This window comes from Scomber scombrus, chromosome 21 (assembly GCF_963691925.1).
Source record: "Scomber scombrus chromosome 21, fScoSco1.1, whole genome shotgun sequence".
Classification (NCBI taxonomy): domain Eukaryota; kingdom Metazoa; phylum Chordata; class Actinopteri; order Scombriformes; family Scombridae; genus Scomber; species Scomber scombrus.
Window position 1 is genome coordinate 12,248,176 of NC_084990.1, and position 18,571 is coordinate 12,266,746.

General features: G+C 37.8%; 1 protein-coding gene across 1 annotated transcript; it reads right to left on the minus strand.

The window, feature by feature from the left end:
• Positions 1-2,457: 2,457 nt before the first annotated feature.
• Positions 2,458-17,307, minus strand: LOC134002934 (integrin alpha-M-like). The gene is made up of 30 exons (XM_062441998.1): positions 17,147-17,307; positions 15,730-15,832; positions 15,516-15,613; positions 15,058-15,128; positions 14,782-14,896; positions 14,500-14,627; positions 14,241-14,398; positions 13,714-13,864; positions 12,092-12,236; positions 10,875-10,951; positions 9,918-10,047; positions 9,070-9,206; positions 8,809-8,955; positions 8,504-8,722; positions 8,252-8,385; positions 7,849-7,985; positions 7,587-7,738; positions 6,694-6,819; positions 5,930-6,003; positions 5,654-5,795; positions 5,446-5,544; positions 5,278-5,357; positions 5,080-5,163; positions 4,899-4,968; positions 4,704-4,802; positions 4,496-4,576; positions 4,256-4,366; positions 4,033-4,146; positions 3,843-3,953; positions 2,458-3,621 (listed from the first exon to the last, which is right to left on the minus strand). The coding sequence occupies exons 1-30, from the start codon at positions 17,181-17,183 to the stop codon at positions 3,550-3,552; spliced, it is 3,402 nt and encodes a 1,133-aa protein (XP_062297982.1). The 5' UTR covers positions 17,184-17,307; the 3' UTR covers positions 2,458-3,549.
• Positions 17,308-18,571: the final 1,264 nt, after the last annotated feature.

Sequence of the window (18,571 nt, forward strand, 5' to 3'; positions counted from 1 at the left end):
ATTTTCCTAAATTAATCAGCCCTGAAACTGTCACACAGCACAGTGCACGTTTTGAGTTAGTTCCTATACTTGAAACTATACTGGCTGTGTTAACACGTCGTACTGACCACATAGCTTCTGCTGTCTCTGTGGTTTAACAGCTCATCCTTCACACATATCTTTTTGAGTACACAAACCACAGATCATGTGTCCAACATGCATAGTGCAGAAGTGTGGGTTATCACTCTTCTTCTCAGAAATCCTTCGTTCTAATTATACAAACAAAAGATCATCTGAATTGCAATTAATTCATTTGTCTGTCTTTGTTTTAATACAAATCAAGCCCTGATCATTATTCATTAGGGCCCGAGCACTAAACAGTGCGAAGGCCCTATTTAATTTGAAGGAATTGTTCTTTATTTAGGGCCCGAGTGCTAACAGCACAAAGGCTCTCTTGGAAACAAAGGAATTATTATTAGGGCCCGAGTGCAAATGGCACAAGTGCCATTTTGAATTGTAGCGCTGTTTGTTGCCATTGCCATGCCACGTAGTTTAACTCCTCTTGCAATTTTAATCTGACCGACTTCATATTCACCCTGTGTCATCTTATGACCTTGTAGATGCGTTGTGGCAAATGATTGTGGCGGGGAAGCGAGGGCCCAGTCATCACTGCGTGCAGCTTTAATTATTAGGGCCCAATCACTAAACAGTGTGAAGGCCCTATTGAATCTGTAGGAATTTTTCTCGTTATTATTTTACTTTTTCTTCTTCCAATACAAACACATTTTTGGCAGCCTAAATATGAAAACGAATGTTTGCACACATGCCAGACCTGGTGAAAGTTTTGATATTTTATGGCTCGCAGATTCCACTTCTGAATCCATAATCATGACATTACTCTGTTTGTAAAAGTATTAGGCTACTTCAGACACTAGAAACTATGATATAATGCAAGCTTACAATACATTACCGAAAGTGACTTATTTATTAATCACTTTTATTCATATAATTGAAATATTGGTGATTGAGGTTATGATTTGGCTCCCTGGCTGATGACACCAATAGCAAGATTTTTTTTTGGCCTCCAATTCATGTCAAATCATTTCTTTTTTATTTCTGTGACAGTTGGTGCAATAGTCGGGACAGAGTTCACAGCACGGGTCATTTTTTCCTCTTTCTCTGGACCTTTTATTCCACCACGTACACACTAAATTATAATATGTGTTTCTGTTGATGTATTTCTGAGAGCATGCAAGACCTCAGTTATGAATGGAGCTTCTCAACAATATGCTGGGCGACTGACCTCATATGGCATTTTGAGGGCATCATTCATGTTAATTTACTATTCTCGGTATGCGTGTTCATTTAAAACAGGTGGGATTCATCATGTTTGCAAGGCCATTCATGACTGTTTCACAGTGATACGAGTGTTTGGTGAATCCAACATGGCATAAAGGTCCACCTCACGAAAAAAGTATGACAAATTTAAGGGGGAAAATATCCCTTAAAACCTTTCTCTGCACAGGCTCGGTGGCCAATCACTGATTTCTTGGGACCAGCAGAATCAGAAGTGATGAAGTCTCATTACTCGAAAGATATATTCATAGCTTTTTTGGCAAATGTTTGTTGAAAATAGATTCTGGCAACAGTTCTGGAAACTTCATTTTGTCACAGCCTGCTCCATTTACCCGCTGTTCTTGTAAATTTCGATTCACCCCACCTCTGTTCCACTCTGCCAGTCAGTCACACCCACATCATCAGCCAGCTCCACTCACCTGGGCTCTCAGCAGCAACTCATCTGCAATTAAGCCACCATATATGCTTCTCCTGCCTGCTCACTTATTGCCAGATTGGTCTTTGCTTCTGATGCAATACTCTCCAGCACTCAGCATTGGTTTGACTTCCTACTTATAACTCTGTTCTGCTCTAACCTTGCTGCCACATCTCTGCCTGGGTATATGCCTCAGCCTCCTGTCATTGACCATGAGTTCAGCATCTGCACTTACTGGTTTCTGTTTGCTTGTCCTTGTGGTTGCCTGGTTAGTTCCTGCATTGATTATGCAGTGTGAGTTTCCCTGCCAACATTCCTGTGGGTTACTCAACATCAGACTCCTGCTGTGTTGTCGCCTCTGTCATTGTGGATGCAATAAGGGTTAAAACCATCAGCTACAGTGATTTATATCCAGCCTACGCGTGTGGACATTAGCAATGCCAGATCTTTCCCTGTTGGAAGTCAGTGCTGGGTGGCAGGCTGGGGTAAGGGAAGCAAAAGCACAGGTAAGGTTAACATTGTTTGCATATTCACACGAGCTGTTAGAGCTGGCACAAGTCTTCGAGACCTTGAAACTCAAGTAACAAATTGTGGGAATGTTTCTGACACAGAACATTTGCACGTGTTCTATGGAGATTTAGCGGGTAAAATAATTTTCACAAGTTTCTAAACCGTCAGAAGTTAGCAGATTTTATTATTTTCAGATATGGATGATCATTGAATCATGTTTTTCTGTTCTACATAGCAGAGGGCCACCTTGATCCTCCTGTAAATGTAAAGTCAGATTCATCTTGGTTCCAGGTGGCCGTTGTAACTCTGTCCGTGCACTCATTCGGATCTTTCAGGTCATTCTTAAAGGAGACAGTGGGTGACATGCCCTCTACTGCGGCCACAGGAGGAGCAGCAGTAGCAGGTCATTCCTGTCCTTCTTTGTCCCCATTACCTGTGTTACTGTTGTTAGAGGGCCTTGAGGTAGTTCATTATTGTACTAAAATGTCAACTGACAGCATTCTCATTAGCCTCCATTTATATTTTGTAAATGCTCTTACAGTAACTCAAGTCAAACAGAAAAAAGTGTTGAGAAAAAAAGCTGCATTATAAAAGAAAAAGATGTTTTCTAAATGTTTCAGTGAATCTGGTTAAATGAAGGTCAACCTCTGTTATTATCTACTCAGTTATAGCTCGATTGTCTTTCTACATAGACATGTCAGGAGCTTTGTATGAGGTTAGTTTAAAACAAAATGTTGAATCACATATGAAATAATGAAGCATCAGCTCAGATTTTTTTTTTTTTTACATACATTCAGAACCCACTATTTACATATTTAAAAATAAAGTTCACATTGTCAGTAAAAGTGGCAACAATGACATGTTTATCTCAAGCAAGTGAGGTGCTTGCTCTGAAGCATTCCACCTTGTATTTCAGCAGTTTTACAGTACATCATGTGATGAAAATCAGACAACAGGATTGTACTATATGGTATTTTTTTTCACTTAAAACAAAATGTACAAGTTAAACAATCAGTCTGCAGGGATATAAGCACAAATGTTTGACGATCAACAGCAAGCTATTCAGTTCAAAATGTGGATTAGAAAAATCATTCTTGAAGCAAAATTTCTTGTCACTCAATGCATGGATCACAAGCTCTCTTCTAGGATAATTAATTGAAAGTGGTGGTGCCACATCCAAATGTGTCTTCATGAAAATAGCAATATATATTTTCTATTAACGTAAGAAATGCACAATTTATTTTACAGATGAAGTAATCGGATGTTTCTTATTCTGGTGCGGACTCGCCTCATTCAGCACCTTCACCAACTTCTTGTCCCTCATTCACCATGTTCTTGAATTTATTGTTAAAAAATCCAGCCTGAGAGTAGAAAGGAAAGGAAGTTATGAAAAAAAACCAACTGTGATCTTGCATTAGAAATGCACACGTATAAAGAACCAAATCAAATGAGAGAATGAAAATGTGAAGGCGCTGCATTCACGTATTTTGTGATGAATGGTGTCCATTATCAGACCTCAAACTGTCTTATTGCTTCCGAAATGATGTGTTATAAACTGAAACAGTGCATTACTGTATCTCACCTTAATCAGGCCAGCAGTGAGTAGAATGAGTAGAGCCAACCCTCCCAGGGATCCTCCGGTGATCTCTTTGGTGAAGTCTGGTTCAGGATACACTTCTACCTGTGTCACAATCTGAGATGTGAAGACTTTGGATCAGATCTACATTCAAGCTCTTTTCAAACACAGATAAACAAATCCAATGTGTAATTACCTTGTGAACCAGAGGGTTGTTATTTGACCCTGGTAAAAAGAAAATGTACTGGTTTCTGTCAAACTCCAGAGTGGCCGTACTAGTCAAGAGGAATCTGGCAGACTTAAGTCCAATCTGAGTGAGAAACACAGTCCAGTGTCCATTTAATTTGATCTTTCAGGTTGTTCATTTTTATTAGAAAATAATTATTTTTAACACACACACACACATACACATTAATTACCTGCTCTATCCATCCTGAACTAAGGTTAGCAGAGATTGTGTATGTTTTATGCTCCAGGCTTCCCATGAATCGATTGCACTTGAACACTCTGCACCAGGCTACAGAGCAGTCCTGTGGGTGATTAAAAGAGGACCTGAATTCATTGCTGGAAACACAGAAAACTTGATGGCAATGCAATGAAACACCACACACTTCTAAATATATTAGACTAAATTCCACCATGTACAGGTGGCTACTTACCACTGACTTATTGTTTTGTATCTCAGCAACAAAATTTGTGACAGTAGGTTTTTCATCTTTGACTCTTTGGCAGTCTGGAATCTGAAATAGAGCCAATTCATGTCAATTTAACAGAGAACATATCCATCCACAAGGCTTTAGTTTCATAAAAACAACTACATTTGAGACATGTGGAGTTTCAGTTACAATGAGCTCCCGCATATGTTACCTGCAAGCTGTTGGAATTCACCCAAATGTCTTTATCACCGAGCTTTACTGGCACCCTGATCACCATAGTTAAATTCAGCGCTCTGTTGTCATTTGCAAGCTAAAGGGGGGGGGAAAAGTGAGCATTGAAGTCGAGTCTGAATCATGTATATGAACTTTAAAATATACATATTGATATTATGATATAGTATTTTACCACAATTGGTTGTTGGACTGGTTTCTGCAAATCATTCTTTCCGTGACTGAAGTTGGTGTAGCTGAGGGAACTGAACAGAAACATTGAATGTTTCATAGATATTAGACCTTACAATGTCACCTTAAATTATTATTATTTTTAAAATATTTTAAAACTGTTAAATCTCATAAAACATAAAAACCTTTCAATTGTAGCATAAATGCTGTACTTCACGTCAATCGTATTTTTTTTGTAAAGTTCGCTTCCACTGGAGTGCTGATTCCCACTGAAAGAGAGGTGAAATTAATTGTACACATGAATAATAATCATCATCATCATCATTATCACATCCACATATATATTGAGGTACTTAAAGGCTGGCAAATGAACAAAACAGTACCTGGTGGCATTTGCAGTGATAATTAACGTCCTGTCAAGTTTATAAGTGGTGTCGATCCCATAGGACACAATGAAGAGAACCTGAAATGAAATGAATGAGAGAGATCGGATTGCCTCCTCTCTTGGCTCAGCTGCAGTGAGACGAGATGCTTTAGTACACACTACAAACCTTAGCGTTGCTCTTGAAAATAGGCTTGTCAACAGTGCAGTCTGTTCTTCCCTGAGATAAGCGAGCTCCACTGTCCAAGGAGTTGCACTCAATTCTTCCCTTTATTAAGAAATAAATAAATAAAACAAAAGCAAACATTATCCAGAATCACTGCACAGCTCCAGTAAGCAGCTGACCACAGTTGAATTGAAACAGACTTGATCCTAACCTTCAGTGACGTAAACTTCCTGTAGGAAAGCCCGGGTGGGTAAGTGAGAATGACACGGCTGTTGTAGGAGTTTTCATGACTGTTTTCCACTGAAACGGTGACATTCAGCAGTTCATCAGTGCCTACTTTAACCTCAGAGGATCTGAGGATTGTGGATTATGATCAAATAGAAAAAGTGAAAGAGCATCAGGGTGCATGTATCTTTAGTCGAATACACAAATACTACTGTAGTTCCACACACCCAAGTCAAGCTTAACATTTGAAATTCAGCCTCACCCGGTGAAGTTGAAATCCACTTTCAGTTTATCTACACACTCGTTGTCAGTGCCACAGTTGATCTCAAACACCAACTGTGGAAGACAGTATGAAGTAAGCTATGTTTGTTCACAAAGTGTAAGAGCCAACAGCAGAGACAGACATGACAAATAAATGGAATTACAATTGAACATCATTTAAAAGCATAATGATTTTTGCACATTTCATAGCACTGCAGAGCTCTCCACATAATAGGTAATGGTAGATGATGTAGTAATGTCTGTCGTGACCTGGCAACCATGAAATTAATTCACAAAACTTAGTGTCAACAGGTGACAAACACTAATCAGAAAGTAAGTTAAATGTATTAACTTCACAAACCTTGATTTAAAATTCTGTCAGTCAGTGAAGAGATCATGTAAAAAATGTGAATCAAACAAGTTTATTTTCCCCCTTTGGTGTGATTCTTTTGGGCAGATCTGAACACAGTAATCATATCTGTGTGCAGACCCAAACAACCGTACCGAGACCCTTTGAGGATGTGGTCTAGGTCCAGTCCCAAACGGGCTGGAGTGATTTGTTCATGGTGGGAATACGAATACGTTACCAGACTTTAGGAGCTTCTTCAAATGTTCTTGTTCCCACCCCACACACATCTGATCGAACCAAGTTTACAAACTCATCAACTGGTTCAAACCAGAGCAAACAAACTATAGGTTTTTAAAAAGCCTTCAGTGTGATTTAAAACCAACCAATAAATGAAGGTATCTTTAAAGATTACTCACAGGATGAAAGGTTGTTGTCTGAGCCTGCTGGGCTAGACTTGGTCTGAGACCTGTGCTAGAAGGCAAACCGTCAAAGATGAATCGAAGCTCATTGTTAACTGGATTCAGAGAATCGTCCGGACAGGCCTGTGAAAGAAGGGCACAATAAAATAGAAAGCCTTTATTGTCATTGTACAAGAATATACAATGAGATTTAGAGTGCTACATCTGAAACAAGTTCTCAGTAATGAGTAACAAACAAACAATAAAAACAACAACCAATAGGACAGACAACATAACATTGCACATATTGCACATTAAAGCGACTCTTACCTTTCTTGCATTTCACACAGCACTTTGAAAAAACTTGAACAGCAACAACCCCTCCTCCCTCCTATGTCCCACCCCCACACTCCCTGACTCCCAGACAGATTCAGGATCTCATCTCTGTACACCGACTCATCATTAATCCAGGCGCATGTGATTGGGGGGAGTCCTGATTTGACAGTCATCCCATATCTGGGATGATGGTGTTAAATGCTGAACTATAGAAACCAGAGGTGGCTCAGGGCTGTGGCGATGGCTTCCTCTGTGGATCTGTTTGCTCTATAAGCCAACTGATGAGAGTCGAAGGTGGCTTACTTTTATGTAGTCAGCAATGAGTCTTTCAAAACATTTAATTACTACAGATGTTAAAACTAGTCTGGTCTGTAGTTATTGAGGCTGCTGACTGGTGTCTTTTTGGGGACAGGAATGATGGTGGCCAACTTCAGACAGGATGAAATGCTAGGTTGTGTCAGGGACAGTTTGAATATCCTGGGCTACAGTGCATTACTGGGCCACTGAGAGCTTAAAAATCAAGGTAGTGAGGGTTGGTTGTATTGCTGATGTTATAAGGTTTTTTAACAACTCACCTGAATGAGGAATTTCACATCGTTGCATTTTTGCTCAAAGGTAAGAGTTAATGATCCGGTCTGCTCTCGTTGTTTGTCCCTGATGTAAGCTCGGTTATTTGGGACCTTGCGTTGGGCATCCAGTGTGAAAGTGTAATTAATAATTGCACTAGCTGGAACAGATTAGAGTTGCATTTAAAGGTTACTCATGTGTACACATACAAGTATCTAAATGGATAGACAGTTGGTCTGTGGTTTAGAAACAATGAAGAGAATCAGGGACCTGTATTGACGACAGAGTGTCTGGTCATGGTAAAGCAGATTTTAGCTGTGTTATCCAGTGGTGTTGAGCAGTTTTGGGTTTGGATTTGGTTTGGGTTGAATGTCACTGAAGTTTCTACCATTACTATGGGCCTTGACCTGGATATTGACAGAGTAGGAACATACATATTAAAATTGTAAAGCAGATTACCAAAATGACAACTGTCATATCTAATTTTAGCTGCCTGATACAATCCATTATTGGTGAACACATCTGTCCTAAATCTGTAACTACAGAATTGTTACCATGAACACTGGAGACTTCATAGTAATAAACTTTGTGGTTGTGGGATTATTTTGACCCAAATTACCACAAATAGTAGAATTACAGGTGACACTAATAATATGTAACAGGAGCGTCTTACCTGAGTAAGACAACTTTTCCCTTTGAACCCACCGCTAAATCAGGCAGATTGTCATTACTACGGTCAAAAGAAGACTGACTGATCGACATCCCGAAGAACTTCAGTCCTTGCCGGACCTCAGAGGAAGCAATTCTCTATGTAAATGAAAATATTTGAATTAATCAAAGGTAAATTTGGTCTAGATTGTACATTGAATACATAAGGCCATATGTATCATTTAAATGTTCTCGTTGCTTCTTAGCTCTCGCTCACCTGTGAGTAAGCAGGACTAATCCTTCCTCCTCGTCCTCTTTCACCATGGAAGATGTAGATGCTACCTTGTCCATCATTCTCCAAAGGTGCTCCAATTGCCAAATCATTGAGACCATCTTGGTTTAGGTCCGGGAGTACAGCAAGAGAAGACCCAAACCTTCCCTGGTCAGATGGATCCCCTCTCAGTACTAATGGAGAATCGAAGTGGCACTCAATTTTCTGGTGGAAATATAAAGGTGAGAGTCAATGTTTGAATTCTCATTATAAAATATCAATGGATTCTGGATTTTTTTAAATTCATTTACCAAACTTGATAGGTTGCAAACATAAACTCTTCCCTCTCTATCACTGTCCATGTACATAGGGGCAGATATGAGGACTAGGTCAGTTAAGTTGTTACGATCAACATCCATGGCACAAACCACTGCACCAAAATATTCACCAATCTTAAACTGTAAGTAACAAAAAAGAATTAGCAAAGTGGGAAACCAACAACCTTCAATTTAAGATTAAAAATGTATTCTTTAAATTGTCTTTCATTAATCATCTTAATTGTGAGTACACACCTGCCAATTAAAGGGATCAATTCTTTGGCCGATACTGCTTGCAAAAACCGACATCACAATTCCTCTGTGTTGATATCTTGGAGCACCAAGAATTGTCAGTGGGCCAGACAACGTGTTGGCGACTGCCATGGAGTAACCTGGAATTAAAGAGTCAAGCCTATGTTAAATCAAATAATACGGGTTTGCCCGATTCAGGACAAACTCCATATTTTACTGATTTTTCTTTCAATTGTTAATTAACATAACATTATCACCAACTTCAGTGGGAAAAATCTTTAAAATGACACATTTCATTAAGCTATTAATTACAAATAAGCATAATTTATTCTTTGTTTCATTTAACAGATTAAAAATCTTACTTTGGCTAACCCTCTTCTAGTTCATAATATAATTTATCTTGTTACTTATTTAAGTCTGGGGACCATGAGGAGCCTTCTCTTTGTCCCAAAGACTATTTACTATATACAAGCTGCGTCTCAGCTATTTGTTGATCTTACTGGCTTCAGCACAACTTTTAATCATATAAGATCAACATGCTCACTGTTGGGTGTGGTATTTTTTTCTCAATTTTCCTTTACATGTAATTTTGGTGCCTGATGTCTCTTCTTTATTTAGAAGGTATTAAAGTATAGGATCTTATTTAGCAAAATACAAAGAACAAAACAAAAAACAGTCTTTTGGCATATCATGTGATATCAAATATGTTGCCATAAAGTTTTTACAACTTATTCCTCATTTGGATGTTTTCTGTCCTTTTCCAAAGTCTTATGTTTGAGATGGAAAATAGATCACAGAGGAGCAGTGCATGTACACCATTGCATGTACTATATGTACTATAGTATTCTTACCCAGATAACTGTCAAGCTCTATGTCCAAAGGCTCATAGGAGTTCATCAACATCTCGCTTGTGTATTCTTCGAAGCCTCCCCTCCACTGGTTGGCACCAACAATAGCCATCTGAATCCCCCGTGTAGAATCCTAAATGCAATTTATTTATGTTTGATTAATTAGTACGCAATCATTTTGCGTACTAATTTCATATGTAAAACAGCAGATTTTAAATATGAATGAGAACATTATTATTTGTTTGATTATTTGTGCTTAAATGCATGTGTACATGTATTTCATTTATATTATATTTGTAACATTTGTTTAAAGATGATTATTAACATTGCTTTCTAGTACATGTGCACCTTTAGGGAGGTTCAAGGGAGGAGGGGGGTGATTATTAAGTGGATAGCCAGGCATGTGGAGATTGGGGCGACGCAGTTTTTTGATCTCTCTACTTTTCTCCTTCTAAATAACAATTCTTACTGTTTGTACCTCTAATAACTTTGGAAAAGGACAGTTGGCTCTGTAATATGTTTTTGTTTCAAAGTAAACCATAAAAAAATGGTCCTGTGGATTTTTTTAATGTGGATTCAGAAGGGGAATCGTTAAAGAGTCAAGCTAAGGCTTCACTCTTTGAAAACCTATTGGACAGAAATGTGTAGAAACTGTGTTTGCCATAAAACATCAGCCAAACAAAAGGCTAAATGCATCATAAATTCATCATCTGGACTTTATCTTTATACTGGACCAGACTTTAGCTGTATGTTTTTCAGCCAGACGGGGTGACACATGTGATATATGTGTGTGTGTGTGTGTGTGTGTGTGTGTGTGTGTGTGTGTGTGTGTGTGTGTGTGTGTGTGTGTGTGTGTGTGTGTGTGTGTGTGTGTGTGTGTGTGTGTGTGTGTGTTTCTGTGTTTCTGTGTTTCTGTGTTTCTATGACTATACTGTCCAGTAAATGTCTGTTTTTAATTACCGGAGGCACATAAGCTGCACTGAATCCCCTTTGAGCCATTTCCATTTTCAGTGACTCTCCACCAGTTCCTGTAGATCCTGTAACAGCAACATATATGAGTGTCAAAGTCTCTACAACTGTGATTTACAGTAAGTTCATGCTTAAACTGAGTTAGTATACAGATCTGAAATATGATTATAAGTCTGAGTTGTAATTATAAAGTACTTTCCACAATTTTTATTTTCTCTTTTTTTTAACACTAAGGGCCTGATTTACTAAAGGTTTGCGTGTGTAGAAACGTGTGCAAACTTGACATCACCCGCAAAAAATGTGCAAGCTAATCTACTAACGCAGCGCACTGAGGTTTGCGTCTTTCAACTGTGCAAGATAATATGCGCTGTCCATTTAGTACGTTTGCCATAATGAATATGTAATATGGGGCGTTTCAATCCCAGTGCGCAAAATACAGGGAGGAGAAAATGTAAATATGTTATTTAGCACACGCATTGTGATTAACCAAACCTGAAGGTATTATTTCTGACGCTAACTGCGTCTATAAATAATACCTTTTGAAGGGCAGGTATTAACCGGCTGCGCACTGGGCACAGATGACTTCTGTCACTGTGGAGAGGAGGAGAAGGAGGCACAATGAAAGAATACGTACAGGAGTTTTTCCACCCGTGTTAATATTTTAGGAGTGGAATATTTTTGGTTTTACTAACAGCATTGACTTTGTCAGAAATACTCTCCTATATGTCGGTTATTCTGGTAATATTTGTTTTTGTTATCACTCAATATATTTGTTAACCACTTCCACTAGAACCTGATAAAATTTCCTTTTGTGCTTGCAGCTTTCTGCTCGTCCAAACTCTCCATTAACACACGCAAAATCTTCATTTATATACTGCTGTCCCACCCTGTTACACCTGTTTTCATTTACGCAGTGATTCTTAGTAGATCACCCGCAATACGCACGCAAACGAAACGCGCAATCTATTGCACTGTGCACGCAATTTAGTACCCTTTATTTGGGATCTTAGTAAATCAGGCCTAAGTCTGCATCTTTTCTAATACTTCCCATGTTACTTATAATTACTTGAAATTCAGTTTAAAACAAGACTTCGTAATTGAGGATATAAATATTCATAAGTGTTTACTTTGGAACTATAACATTTACAGTAATAAACTATAAACTAATAAAATTATGTGAAGCTATCATATTAAGTTTACATCTGTACCTTCGATAGAGAAGATTTGGTCCTGCAAGTTCTGCCGTATTGTTTCAAGAGCACCAAAGTTTGACACTTGAAACACTTTGTCTCGTGAAGATGCAATGGTGTACAGTTCCTGTTTTGCTCTGTCATTTGTGAATGCAGCCCCCACCTAGGGATTTTGAGGAAACATGTTTGAGGTGTTGGACTGTACAACAAAATTGATTCATATCTGCACATGTAAAATACTGGCTACATTTACATTAATGACTGAAACCAATTGACAAACTTTCTAACATGTGTAATGGGAATTCTTATTATTCATCTTCTCTTATACAAATGAGTAACTATGTCATATGATTAGGTGTGTGTGTGTGTGTGTGTGTGTGTGTGTGTGTGTGTGTGTGTGTGTGTGTGTGTGTGTGTGTGTGTGTGTGTGTGTGTGTGTGTGTGTGTGTCATAGTCTGCTGATTGAGTCAACATCATTGAACATTGAGTGAACATCATGTATGTTATTATGTACATTATGACGTGACGTGCTTACATTGTTCTGATGGTAGAACCATAGGGTAGAACAAGGTCATCCTTTTGACAAGCCTATTGTATATAATCTGACCACTTCCACTTAAAGAGAAGAAGCAACTAAACAACTAAAACAAATGTTATTTTTTCTTATTCTCCCTCTTCTTTTCAACAATGGGCACCTGTAAATCTACCTCTAATGTTTTCTCCAAATATTCGGTTTATGATCACAAAATATGGTGAACAAAGTACTGACCAAATTGAAATCTGGATTCAGGAGTGTGGGTTTCCATGTAGGGGCAGTTTTAGCCTAACACAATTAGAACACTTGAAAATCCAACTAACAGAAAGGGAAGAAATCAGTCAGGCAAAACAAAAGGAAAAAGGGAAAATGTTCAAAACGAATTGGGAAGCTTATGCTTGTTGGCTTGATGAAGCCAACATCAGGGACCGAAAACAAAAGGCAGGGAAAGCTACACTAACCTCTGCATCTCAGTGCCTCAAACTAGATCCTGATCTGGACTCAGCTCCGCCCAGAAGACAGCCAGCACCAGCTGTGGATCAAGGAGAATGAGCCAGCACTCTGGAAATGATGACAGCCACAGCCATAACCATACCATCATGGCCAATTCCACACCAAAGGGTGGAAAGACAAGGACTTCCACCTCCACCATACGCTACAAAATATTGTGCACCGCACACCCCTCCCCCACGGGACAAAAGCAGAACACGACTAGGCACTATTTTCAAGTCAACAGACTACTCAGACTCCATGTTAATTGCACCAATGGTTGAAGTGGCTGGAGGAGACGGAAACTCTCAGCTGATCTTCAGACCATGGACATACAACAACATGAAAGAATCCGCTACTCACCTCCCCTCAGTCCAAAATGGGGGAGATGAGTTTGCAACACAATTGGACATTTTCTGTCAACAATACTGACCATCTACCAATGAACTGAAGCGACTGCTCATGACCCAAATGGGAAATAAATGGACAAAAGTAGCTGGAAATTTCCCTATAGAAGATCAAAGATTGGCTCATCCAACATAGACAGATGAATAATAAGAATTCCCATTACACATGTTAACACAATACATGCTTATACAGTATACATGCAACTTACCCCAACAGCAAATCGAACAATCTTTTTATTTTCAGCTAATTTAGCTGCACCTCGCAAATCACCCCCATCATTAGATTCTCCATCTGTAATGACTATTAAAATCTTCTTCACATTTGGCCTGGAACCTTTATATGTCGAGAAGACGTTGTTGCTGTCAAAATAAAAAATATACATAAATACATATATCAATATATATATATTTGTTATTCTTATTGTTGTTCTTATTTTGTGTTTTGTTTTTTTTTAAAGGCAATTTCAAGATAAGGTTTGGGATAGTGGTATTATTGGTATTATTGGTATTATAGGCAGCATCAAAGGACCTGTGGCTAGTTTTGAAAGACTGCCAGTCTAGATCTAATCCTGCTGTCAGGACCACAAACTGGCCCAGATTATTGAGATTTGTATCAAATTTGGCATGACTGTTCAAAGTCAATATAAACATCATACCATAACACAAAAAGAAACCTGTAAAATGAATGTTCAATTCTGAGGATGGTGACAAGCATTAACATCATGAAGGCACTTACACAACTTCTCGGATGGCTGTAGTTGTGTGAGTCCCTCCAGTTAACTGTCTTATACCATTGATTTGAGATTCCCAGTGTTCAGAAGTAGAAGTATCAGCGTTAGAAGTATTAAAGTAATAATGGATGACAACATGCGAGGAGAACTGGGCGATGGCAAACTGGAAAAAAGAATTGAGAATGTAAATATGTATGGACATAAATGAAAATATGTATGAAATATTGAGGGGGGCAGGATGGGGTGAGGGAGTTACAATCCTACCTTTGTATCCATTCCCAGGAATGAATTGACAACACTTTTCACAAAATTCTTCATTCTCTCAAAATCAGAATAATCTACGCTGCCTGAGCCATCCAACAGAAATGCAATGTCTGCTTTGGTCCGACACTCTGTCAAAAAGGAGAAATACATCTGAAATATTTCCTCTCAAGTTATTTAAAACATGTATAAGAGTGTGTAGTGGTACACACCACAATCATCATCATATCACCAGACCTTTTTTATCACTATCTTCGAGATTATAAAAAAACGTAACATGTGTACCTTCAATAGAATAAGGCACAGGGGGTCCAACGCCATCAAAAGAGTCTATCTCAAAGCACACACCGCTATACTGGGTGATACTTTCGCAGTGCTTTGGGATGGTTGGACCACATGCCTGAAAAGAGACAAATTCAAGTCCTGATTATAATGAGATAATTATTTTCCTGTTCCTTAAACTACATTTCAAACTGAAGATAATTGATTTACTGGTAGAGATCAAAACCTCTGCATTCTTATTATCATTTACCTATAAATATTTGCAGTTTAGCAACTTACCAAAGTTTTTTGTGTGTTGGGATCACTTGTCATTGTCAAACCAAGGGACACGTTGACTGCAAAATTTGGCACTGCATAAAAAAACATCAGCTATTAGCCATCAGTTATGTTAAAACCATCAAGACAAACACAACTACATTTTCAGTGAGAATGTATAATATAATAAAATGTGAGAATTAACCATATCTGATCTGATAACTATTAGTAACATCACCCAGTCAAGACTGTACAGCAGTGTCTCACAATGCTGTATATGGTATACTGTAACACATTTCCAACAAGATAGAAGACAATCTCCATCTTAATAACTCATTTTGTCAATTAATTATTGAGTCCTAAAACATTCAGTGGATAGATGCCTCGGAATCTGTCTTAATCTCATAAAACCATGTCTCAGATAGATCAGATGACTAAAGCTACATAATCAATAAAATATATTGAAATGAGTATTTGCCCACCTGGTACTGGTACTGGAGTGCAGTCTTTGGTGGAACATTTAAATATTTGCCCTCTTTTAGTTGGTGAAAGTTGTTCAAGGGGGGCACTGACCAGCAAACTGAGGAAATAAATCCCAACAATCAGGTGAGAGAATTGGCTTATGACCTTATCATAGCAGATCTGAAGCAGTAGTGGTTTCAGTAGATCCATTTTCCACCACAACGTACTACTTACTCTGACTGTCTTTGCACCACCTGGTATCCAAAACCTGCAGCAGAGTTACTCAGGGTCTTCCAAGCCACAGGATCAATATTGAAACAAAGTGCAGCTTTTAACACTGAAGGATAAAGAAGGAAGAACCACACATGAGTAAAGTAATCTTTGATTTATTCTCGTGCCATTAACTTTTTGTTTGTATTAAAAGGAGCCAATCCTGGTCAACAGCTGTAAAGTCTTTGTCCATTTCAGCCTATAGATGTAGTGTGTGAATGGTCTTTTTTTATACTACCACTAGAGAGCGCCAACGTCAGAAATGTTTAAATTCTAAACAGGTTGGCTCTGAACAACATCTTTACATGATCAATACTAAGACTTAAATGTAAAAGTTCAGTGCACTACTTTACACAAAATCTATATTTCCCATCACAGGGATATTTGTTTAAATGTCTAAAAAAAAAGGTTTCTTTTGACCTCCTCAGGTTTAAAAGCGGTCAAAGATAGATGAACTCTTTGAAAGTCTGAAATAATATTTTCTCATGTTCTACGGCTTTAAAATTGTCAAAAGAGAACGCGTGAATAGATAACCATGTGTAATATTAACTTCCTTAATGGATCAGTTGGATCTCTTGTGGATGAATATGATCTAAATGTGGTGTTTAGTACATTTCAAAATACTCCAAAATCACATTGTGATACTTTTAATGTCAAAGTCGAAAAAAACAAGAAAAACAAATAAGCAAAAAAAGCAGTAAATGCATGAAATAATAAAATGATGATTTCATTATCATGAGGTTCTGTTTTTTCTACTGTGGCCTTTATGGCTTCAAGAATACAATTAAGGAAAATGCTCTGTGGTATATTTTATCTGTTAATGTTAACCTCCTCATTGTAACCCATCACTTCAAGTCTGTTGTGTTTTTCAACAGTTATTAATATGAACTAAGTCACCAGTGGCAGATAATTCCAGGCTACTGCCTTCCTGCTTGATAACTTTTCACATTAAATGTAGTGCACTATAAAAAACGATTTACTTCAGTTTCTTTCTGATTATAAGTGAGAAAGTTAGGTACGATGTGTCGCCTTGGTGTCTGAAATGTTTCTTTTGTGGTTTCACATGTTGCAAGTACTTCCCCAAGTACTTTGTTAGTTTTTGTTTTAGAAAAAACAGATAACAAGAATAGTTATTGTTAATCAGATAACAAATTTAGAGGATTGTGCAGCATTGCTGCAGCAGGAAATGATCATTTTAAATGTTTGATTACAGTTGGTATTACAGTTATTGATCTATTATACTTCATGGCTTTAAAAATGAAATGAATGATAGTTTGCGATAATGGGTGTTATAGGAACATTACTGCTGAAGATGCTGTATATATATGTATAGGAAATGAAATATTAAAAACTAAATCAGGATGTACAAATGTGGCCTTACCTGACAAAAATACTGTGGTAGAAATGATCCAGTCCATTGTGTCACTCCCATGAAAAACACAAAAAATCACTTATGTAAATCACTTACTTAGTCACTTCTCTGAGTTGCACAACTATCTCTACTACTGAAACTGTCTAGGAGGGAGATGTCGAAAGCAAAATGCAGAAATACCAAGGTTTTCAAAGCCAAGGCAGCCAGTTAGAGAAACGTTTTTGTAGGAGGGATTACAATACTGACTAACTTCTTCTTGTTCACACTGTACGTTGTCACCTCATTGTGACCCAGTCCCTTAAATGATTTATTTTTCAGGCTAAGACTGTAAGTGTATGTCTTCCAAATAGCAGAAGCAAATTGTTTTCAAGTTAGTTTCAGGGCAACAAGATTAAACCTAGAATGACATATTTGTACATATGCTCATTCTGAGGTAAGTAATGATTAAAGTGATGAACAATAAAAAAAGAATCTTAAAAAAAAGATGAACAACAAGATAATACTTTACCCCTTATCACAGCTCTTGGTGGCATGTGTGGCAGCAAAGGATGTTGCATACTGATGTGATGTAGTTATATTCAGACTACAAAAGTGTTTTCATCAGACTTGAACATGATTTCATCATTTTTAAACTCAATCAGGAAGGGTCACTGAGCATTTAGCTGCAGACGCTGCAGAAGAGAAATACCAACGCAAACAATACAAGTTTCTTGACATATTTAAGTGGTTCCTTTTTGTAACAGTGCTGTTCATGTGTATGATTTCCTCTGGATACCAGCTGAGGAGAGAGAAAGTTTAAATGGGTTGGGTTCTTCTTTTTTTTTGTGCAGGTTTGACATTTTTTGACAATGGAGGAGTGGTGAGAAAGGGTTAGGAATGTATAACTATATACTTCTTCCTACTCCTCTTTGAACATTGTTATTTTTGTTTTGTTTGTCTTCTTTATCTGTTTTTTCATGTTTGAAATATATACATTTAAAAAATATCCAAATAAAGTCATATTCAATTAATCTTCTCTATTGTCAGATTAACACCACCCACCACTGTTTAGACAAGCCTTATCATGAAAATCTGAACATAAAAAGTTCAATTTCTCTTTTTTTGCTGGACTTCTTCTGTACCCTTATCCAATCTTTTTGTCAGAAATGTCTGTTATGTGCTACAGTATATAGAGGCAGACACCATGAGCTGGTAGAATGCAACTGGATTGGATATCTGATAAATAACTTTGTCTCTATGTATGTGTTGGCGGTTTATTCCTAGTTTTGACATTTAAAAACATTATCCATGTTCTTTTGAGGTACCTACTGTATGTGCAATGACTCCAATGTTTTATTTTATGTTGCTATTTCAGCTGTCTAAGTAAACATATAGCAGTCTGCCATATCAAGATCTCATTAAGCTTTAGTAAATTTAATCCAACTTCATCTTGAA

Excerpts from the sequence above, each read along its gene's own strand:
- LOC134002934 (XM_062441998.1), bottom strand. The coding sequence starts at position 17,183 with ATGGACTGGATCATTTCTACCACAGTATTTTTGTCAG. Across the intron at positions 14,399-14,499 it reads TCCTGGGAATGGATACAAAG|TTTGCCATCGCCCAGTTCTC; the intron begins GTAGGATTGTAA and ends TCTTTTTTCCAG. Across the intron at positions 5,796-5,929 it reads GTGGATTTCAACTTCACCGG|ATCCTCTGAGGTTAAAGTAG; the intron begins GTGAGGCTGAAT and ends CACAATCCTCAG.